The sequence below is a fragment of the Aotus nancymaae genome, unplaced genomic scaffold, assembly GCF_030222135.1.
Source record: "Aotus nancymaae isolate 86718 unplaced genomic scaffold, 86718_ANA_hifiasm-v0.15.2.pri h1tg000012l, whole genome shotgun sequence".
Classification (NCBI taxonomy): Eukaryota; Metazoa; Chordata; class Mammalia; order Primates; family Aotidae; genus Aotus; species Aotus nancymaae.
In genome coordinates this window covers 30197274-30206024 of record NW_026988423.1, presented here as the reverse complement: position 1 = coordinate 30206024, position 8751 = coordinate 30197274, and the positions used below count along the sequence as shown (strand labels likewise).

General features: G+C 42.7%; 1 protein-coding gene across 1 annotated transcript; it reads left to right on the top strand.

Annotated features, from left to right (window-relative positions):
- Positions 1–1931: 1931 nt before the first annotated feature.
- Positions 1932–7664, top strand: ACRV1 (acrosomal vesicle protein 1). The gene is made up of 7 exons (XM_064375293.1): positions 1932–1977; positions 4413–4679; positions 4710–4829; positions 4875–4979; positions 5085–5126; positions 6445–6564; positions 7520–7664. Exons 1-7 carry the CDS (start codon positions 1932–1934, stop codon positions 7642–7644), a joined length of 825 nt encoding a protein of 274 aa, XP_064231363.1. The 3' UTR covers positions 7645–7664.
- Positions 7665–8751: the final 1087 nt, after the last annotated feature.

Sequence of the window (8751 nt, the reverse complement as noted above, 5' to 3'; positions counted from 1 at the left end):
AGGCTCCTCTGAAGGAGAAATCCTAGTTGTATCCTACAACTCAAGCCAAGTAACTTTTCCACCCCTGGTGATCTTGCTTTCATCAGCTGATGCAGAATCTTAATCCAGATTCTCTTCTATGGATTTTCTTATATGATTCCCTATAAATTCTCATCTATGAGGCAGAGAAAGGCCCCAAAAGGCAATTCATTCATTCCTTCATTCAGGAAAAAGCTGAGGCATGCTGCTAGGTACTAGGATGACAACAGTGATCAAGACAGGGTCCCTGCATTCAAGCTTAGAGTCCAACGGGGGGTACAAACATGAAACAAATAATTGTAATAGTGATAAGTATTAACAGTGATAACAGTGCACCATTTTGAAAACCCCCGCTATTTTGCAGAACTTGGCCAAAGTGAATCATTCCACTGGGCTTTGGGCCCTTAGAAACAGCCTGCCCAACTGCCTGCCTGACTTTATCACATTCTGCTGAGAAAAAGCCCAAGGAACGTCAGCATCACATTCTGCGGGAACAAGGGCCAACCTGCCTCGTTATGGGAACATCTTATCAACATCTTCCCGGGCAGCAAGCCATACTGCTCACACCTGTCCTACTCATACCTACAAGTACCCCAGCCTGTAAGAAGCGGTGGGATCTGGCATTAAGCTGGTCCCCCACCTCTGTAAGTCTTATGCTGGACAGAAAGCCTGCATTTGATGTAGAGCTGCCACTCCCTCTTTCTTTGACCCTTGCCTTCCTTTCAAAACGTTAACGATAAGTACATCTATTCTAGATCTCGCATTCAGTGGTAAGTAAAATAAAGTTGTCCAAGAGAGCTGGGCCGAAAGCAGCAAGAAATGGAAGCTACCAGATCTTTACCACCCAATTCCCCATGAGTTCTAGTTTTACACCAGGCGGAAGCCTCAATGCATCCATCTTCTCAGCTTGGTCACTCCCTTGGTAGAAGTTGCAGGTCAAAACACAGCTTTCTACTATCTCTTGATCTCTTTACTCTGCCCATATCTGTGTAAACTCTCCTCAGTTACCCATTTTGAGTTCCACCTGTTTCCTGCTAAAAACATGGTTGATAAAGGTCTGTATGAAAAGACTATTTACAGAAATGGACAAGGTTAAGGAAACAGAAAAAAAAAAGAGGAAAGCTAGGGCATCCAGGTTTTAGTAATAGCAGGAAACCATTATCATCACTAGGCCTAAGAGGGCAGGGGGAGGAAAACATATTACTGTAGAATGGATGAGAGCTGGAGCCATGGAAGAGGACACCCATCAGAAGCTCTGTCATGTAGACTCAGCCAGTGTCAACTGTGGCAGGAAGGGAATAGAAAGAACAAATATTCCAATCTCTCTTTTTCCCCATTCATCTCTTCCTTCCTCCTTTCCCTCTCTCTTCACCCCTCCAAATCCTGTATAAACTCAATTGGAAGAGAAATTCAACTAGCATTCAGTTGATAAAGTCAACAGAGGTCAGCCTTCCAGGGTGCAGATCAGAGCCAAGAAAGGCTGATTTAGAAAGCCAAACAGAAAATAATCAACAATCCTACCTCATTGTCAAAAGCACTTTTAAAAGAGAGTAGATATCTTTTAAACTTTATTACAAAAAGTATGTGCTTTTTGGTAATACTTTTCTTTTTTTTCGTTTTAAAGATAGGGCACACAGCCCCAACACACCACCTTGCACATAGAAAATACTCACTGGTCTTCACTAGTGAAATTAGCAGTTGGTGGCTAAGGGCCAATTTGCCTGAATAGGCTACATAAGAACCTCAGAACCCAATCTACTGTGAAGAAACATGGGTTACTTCTGAGGTTCTAGAATTCCCAGAATTCTCCTCTGCTTCAGCACTGGGAGCTTTTGCTCGCAGTTCTCTTCATAGCTCTGTGAAGAAGCTGTGCCCCGCACTAGGATCCCATCTTTTCCTAAATCCCAACGAACATGTTTCTCTTACTAATGAGTCTTTATCTGCTTGGATCTGCCAGAGGTGAGTGTTCAATCTAGGCTTCAGGTAAATACAAAAAGGGGTCTCCCTTAAGACATTTCAGCCCTTAAAAAAGGAAGACCAGTCTCTCATGCACCCAAACCAATCTGAGTCAGAATCAAGAGCAGCTAAACAAGTCCAACTCTGAGAGCTCCTGAGCCAGCTGATTTCTCTAGTCATAGCTTTACAGTCAGAGGGGCCCACTGGCTTGGCGCAGTCTTGATTCTACTTATTTTAGCCACTCAACGTTTATACCTGATGTGCGTGAGATGAAAGAGTAGGCCTGGGGGTTCTGTAGAAGTCCAATGAAGGTTTGTCCCACCAATTAAATGTGAGGTATCCTTGTGTCGTTAATGTGCCAAGGAAAGACAGGAGATTGGAAGATGTGAAGTATTCAGAAAATAATCTCAGAACACGGCAGAGCTATAGGCCGGAGACCTCATAAGCTTCTTCATGGCTGTGTTCTACCAATCCAGTTTTCTTTATCATCTCTTCTTTTGGGATCCCCCATTCATGGTGGGCTGTGTTGCCTCCTGCCTCCTAGAGAAGAAAGAGGCCATGAGCTCTGAGCTGTTAGTGAAATAATAATGTATTTTCTATAATGTTGACTGTCAGAGGTTTTGCTTTTGCTTTGTTAGACTTTCAAATGTTGACTGAAAAATGTAGATACACAGCCACCAGATGACAGTATGTGCCAGTCACATGGTGAAGCAATGAGTCATAAACTATAAGATGAAGAAATTAGCAGCCGGGTATGCTAATTTCTTCATCTTATAGTTTTATATTTACAGGGATGGTGGCTCACGCCTGTAATCTCAGCACTTTGGGAGGCTGAGGCAGGCGGATCAGTTGAGGTCAGCAGTTCAAGACCAGCCTGGCCAACATAGTGAAATTCTGTCTCTACTAAAAATACAAAAATTAGCTGGGCAAGGTGGCACATGCCTGTAATCCCAGGTACTAAGGAGGCTGAGGCAGGAGAATTGCTTGAACCTGGAAGGTGGAAGTTGCTGTGAGCCAAGATCACCCCACTGCACTCCAGCTCTAGGGACAGAGCGAGACTATCTCAAAAAAAAACACGAAAGAAATTAGCATGCTTTTTCACGCCTCCTTCCTATATCAGAAACATCTCTTTATCAAAACTTTTAATTACTGAATATTCAGTCAAGTAGATAGTATTTATGTAATAAGCTTAAAAAATGAAAATCTCAGCCAGGCATGGTGGCTCATGCCTATAGTAATCCAGCACTTTGGGAGGCCGAGGCGGTTGGATCATCTGAGGTCAGGAGTTTGAGAGCAGCCTTACCAACATGGAGAAACCTCGTCTCTACTAAAGATACAAAAATTAGCCAGGTGTGGTGGTGCATGCCTGTAATCCCAGCTGCTTAGGAGGCTGAGGCAGGTGAATCACTTGAACCCAGGAGGCAGAGGTTGCAATGAGCAGAGATCATGCCACTACACTCCAGCCTGGGCAACAGAGTGAGACTCCATCTCAAAACAAACAAACAAACAAAAGGATTAAAGGTAGAAGAGACTGGTTACAAAAAGTAACCATCTAAGAGTTTTGTAATTCCCAGTGTAAGGTTGGAAGAAAAGAAAACTAAAAGTAATTGAGTACTAGGCAATGGTGCACTTCACAATTTATCTTAAATACACATGACAACTCCACGAAGTGAATATAAATGGTATGTCACAAGGATACAATTCAATATGTGTGTTTATATATATATTTGATATGCCTAGACTTTTTTTTATCTAGGCTATTTTATCTTAATAGTTTATTCTGAACCCCCAGCCTACCTGGACTGGGGATTCATTGTGAGAAGTAACTTGACATTACCAAATACAGGAGACTTAATCACTTCTGATAATTTTTGTGGGCTCATAGATAATTGTCATCTTCTAGTTTAAAGTTTATCATGTCCAAACATTAACTCTTCTACCCTTAATTTAGGTTACAAATACTCAGGTATTGAAAACTACTTGCTTTCCCTCTCACTCTTCTGTCTCCATTCTTCTCGTCTTTCACCTATAGTGGAATGGGAGGGAGGGTTGGTGGTGGATTTCTGATTTCATCATTGATAGTACATTGACTTCCTAATGCTGACTTTATCAGGGAGGCACATTCATTTTCCTTCAGGTTCTTTTGCTACATGGATGAATGCATTCCCCTACGTAGTTCTTAATATTGGGGAACTTGATTCTTCCCTTCAATCCCAGAGGTGGCCTTTGTGTGACTCACTAAACACTTCTGTCCTACATGGTCTTTTGGGGTACTTAGTTGACTTCTCCCAACATCTGCACTGTCTTCAGGTGCCTGATCTAGGCCCATAGGCAAACTAGGAGTCCCATAACATTAGCCTAACTCCACAGGAAGATAGTCCTTATCCCATTCTCTCTCTCAGCTTCACCATCTCTCTTCTGTTCCTTCTCCACCCCAGGAACATTGGGTCAGCCTGATGAGCCTCCTGGCTCCATAGATCGTCATCAAGCTTCAGTTCAGCAACTTTCAGGTGAGCACTTTTCACTTGAAAACCCTTCTGACGCTGAGGCTTTATATGTGACTTCTTCAGGCCAGAACACTTTAAGTGAGCATGATTCCAGTGACCATGGTTCAAGTGAGCACACTGTGGCTGAGCACACTTCTGGAGAACATGCTGAGAGTGAGCATGCTTCAGGTGAGCCTGCTGTGGCTGAACATGCTGCCGGTGAGCAGCCTTCAGGTGAAAAGTCCTCAGGTGAGCATGTCTCTGGTGATCAGCCTTCGGGTGAGCACACTTTGGGTGAACAGCCTTTGGGTGAGCACGCCTTGGGTGAACAGCCTTTGGGTGAGCATACATCAGGTGAACCACCTTCGGGTGAGCACGCTTTGGGTGAACAGCCTTCGGATGAGCATGCATCAGGTGAACAGCCTTCGGGTGAGCATGCGTCAGGTGAACAGCCTTCGGGTGAGCACACCTTGGGTGAGCAGCCTTCAGGTGAACAGCCTTCGGGTGAGCATGCCTCTGGTGAACAGACTTCCAGTGAACACACCGCGGGTGAACAGCCTTCGAGTGAACAGTCTTCAGGTGAGCAGTCTTTGGGTGAGCATGCTTTGAGTGAAAAGCCTTCAGGGGAACAGCCTTCAGGTGCAACAATTTCAAGCACATCTATAGGTGAGCCACATTTGGATGGGTGCCAGTCATTGACTTCAGGTGGGAAATGGGGAATACATCAAGAAAACCCAACTTTAGGGATGGCGTGCAGAAGAAAGAATTGTTAACACTTCACCAATAGCTCTCTCAATGACTCTCTAGTTTTATTCACCATCATACCAAGAGGGAGGACCTAAGTTTTGTGGGCAGTTTTGCCATCTCTAGTGCTAAACAATTTGGAGGGCCCTCTTTAAGAAAAATAAATACAAAATGCCAGTACCCCTCCAACTTCACTCTCCATAAGAAATTATGAACACAGCCCTTCCAACTTCCTTAGAAGGGGCTCGTGGAAGTGAAGAGTTCTGAAGACTAACCTTCATTAGCTTTATGCTAAACCTGCCTCTTAACAAACCATGTTAGAATGCTATAACTTCACAAATTCTGTAAAGAGATGTGTGCAGCTGGTGGTTTTATTTGAACATGGAATGTAAAGCTTTTTTCTGTTAGATCCAGAAATAAGTTCCTAGGCCAACTGCTAGTCTGTGGCTCCTAATTAAAAGTGTTTGTTCAGGGAGGGAAAACAAGACCCAAAGTTTGATGCCTCCAGTTATTACAAGACATAGTTCACATTTCACTCCATTGTATAAGCGTCATTAGTATAAATTTTCAGAAGAAGTGAGACAAATGGAATATGTCCAATGTCACATGGCTAGAAAGTGGCAAACCTTGGATTCAAACTTAGGACTGTGCAAAGCCCATAATCTTTCCACGTCTTTATGCTTCCCAAATTGGGGGATTAGCAGTAGAGATAGCAGAGGCAACATGGAAGTATTTCAAAGTGCTATTAGTGATCTTCGATAAGGTTGATTTGAAAATGGAGGACACAGACTCTTCACAGGGTTTGCAATGTTAGAGCACTCTAACATAGCTTATTAATTGGTCAAATATGACTCCAAGTGTTTGTGCCTTGTGGGTGAGAGTATGATGGGGAGTACAAAAGGGAGATGAAAATCATACATATGTTTTGCTCCAATGGTGACACATGGCAGGAGGGCATCTAAAGATAAATGCCCAGGAAATCAGTTGGGATATGGACTGAAGTAAAAACATTAGAGAAATTTAGGATTCATCAGCAATGAGGGTCAGAGATGAAGAAGAATGAAGGAATTTCCTCTGGCACATGTTTATCAAACACAGGGCCCTCAGATCCCAAATAAGAACTAAGAAATGAATGTGTAGTATCCATGTTACCTATTGTCCATCACCCCTCCCAGATGTGACTCAAGGTTACACAGCTGGTCCAAAAGGAAATGTCATCACATTTATCTTAAATTTTCAGACATAATATTAAATTGCTACACATGTGCTTATATGAATGATCAAGGAAAATGTCTTCATGGAGAGGGAATCTGCACCACTCAGAATTCCCAGCAGTGCATGTTAAAGAAGATCTTTGAAGGTATATGGGGACTTCATGAGGCAATCTATGCCTGAGAACACATCAACTTACTAATGATAGGGGGCAGTTGGAGTGGCAGGGACCCAGGAAAGAATCAAAGAACTTGAAGATTCAGAACTTTATTCTTTCAAGGACCAAGAACAGAATACCTGGCTGAGTGAGGTGGCTCACACCTGTAATCTCAGCACTTTGGGAGGCCAAGGCGGGTGGATCCCTTGAGGTCAGGAGTTCCAGACTAGCCTGGCCAACAGGCTGTTTCTAAAAATACAAAAATTAGCTGGGCGTGGAGGTGCATGCCTGTAATATCAGCTACTCAGGAGGCTGAGGCAGGAGAATTGCTTGAATCCAGGAGGCGAAGGTTGCAGTGAGCTGAGATTGTGCCACTGCACAACTCCAGCCTAGTGACAGAGCAAGACTCCGTCTCAAAAAAAAAAAAAAAAAAAAGGAAAAAGAAAGAGGGTGTAGTCAACAGTATCATGTGCAAGCAAAGAGGTAAAAAATTCCTCAGAAAAGGCTGCAGATTGATGAGTAGATTTCTATGACCTTTGAGAGAGAAGTTTCAGTGTAGTAGGGTCATGATTCAGGGTGTGAGGGGCCAAGATGTGAATGGAGAGGAAGTGAAGGTGAGGAGGACAGGCAGACTCTGGAAAGGTTGTAGGGAAAGGATAGTGCTAGGAGAGTAGCACAATTAAGAGAAAGTATTTTAAATTTAGGGGAACTTGAGCATCCTTGTAAACCAAAAAGGAGTCTGTAGAAAGAGATTGACAATATAAGAAAGGAAAAGGCAACTGATGGGGGGCAAGGTCCCAGAGGAAGCAAAGAGAAGAGAAAGAGAAGGGATAATGTACAAGTGGAGGTCTTGGCCATCCTGCATGGGGACACTGAGGATCACAGATAAAGGCTAAGGTTGGAGGATGAAGCTTTCTGCTCACTAGTCTGTCTCTGCTCCTTTTAGGTGGAAAACTCCAATTCATGGTTCAAGGGTGTGAGAACATGTGCCCATCTATGAAGCTCTTCTCCCATGGAACCAGGATGCAAATTATATGCTGTAGGAATCAATCTTTCTGCAACAAGATCTAGAAGCCTGGGCCCTTGCTTCTTATTTTGACTCAGGCAGCAAAAAGCCTCCATCACTCTGTTTGGTTCATTTTATATTTAGTTCTTTCCCCAGTCAACAACTGACCACATCTGCCTCTGCTTGAGCATTAGGATGCGCAAACAGCCTATCTTTCTTCCCCTATTCATGCTTTTATCCATTCTTCTCTGTCCTGTCTTCCCTACTCCAACTCTCTCTCTCAATATTCCTGGTGTTTTTTTTCAATAAATTTCACATGGTTCAAGAACACAGGCTCAAGATACTTTTTTTTCCATCAATCTAGTTGCAGGGTCAACATGAGCTTTCTTCCACTCTGACGCTAAAGTGAGTACATTTTGTAAGCATTCCATATTTATGAAGGAGTCTCCAAGGGCAGAGACAACAAAGAGGAATGCAAAGTAGGTATTAATCTTTTAAAGAGGTGTAAACAACATTGCGGGTACTTCTGACACCCCCACTTTTCCACCCCTGTATTCCCCCACACTCTTCTATTTCTTATAGCATATAAAACTCAACTTTTCTTTGGCTCTTGAGAGTTTCCAGTCTTTAGTAGTCCACTATTAACATAATGATAATAGTAAAATGATTTCTTATTTGCTATATATTGCAGCAGTTCCTAATGCTTAAATCAATTTTCACATACAATGTTACTTAATCATCTACTCAGTAGAGGAGGGCAAATGGAAATACTAAATAGTTCCTCAACCTATGTAAGTGTTATGTTCTTCAAGGTGTTTCACATACATGGTCTCATCTGAGCCTCAGGAAAGAGCCCAGAAGGGTAGACAGGAAACATGGCATCCTCCTTTTTTTACAAATAAGGAAATGTGACACAGAGATGTTTTCTTTATTCATACTCCATGTTGTTCCAAATTTACCAAGGTTACAGAGCTAGTGAGAGCTATAGGCAGATTCCAAAACCAAATCTGCATGAGCTAAATCTGAGCTGTTTCCACTACACTGAGAGTAGCCAGAATGGTTCTAAGAACTCTTAGAATAGTACAACAATAAGTCAATTTTACTGTATATAAAATTCAAAATTTCAACATATATACACATCATGGCCCCTCCTCCCAAATATATTGGTAACA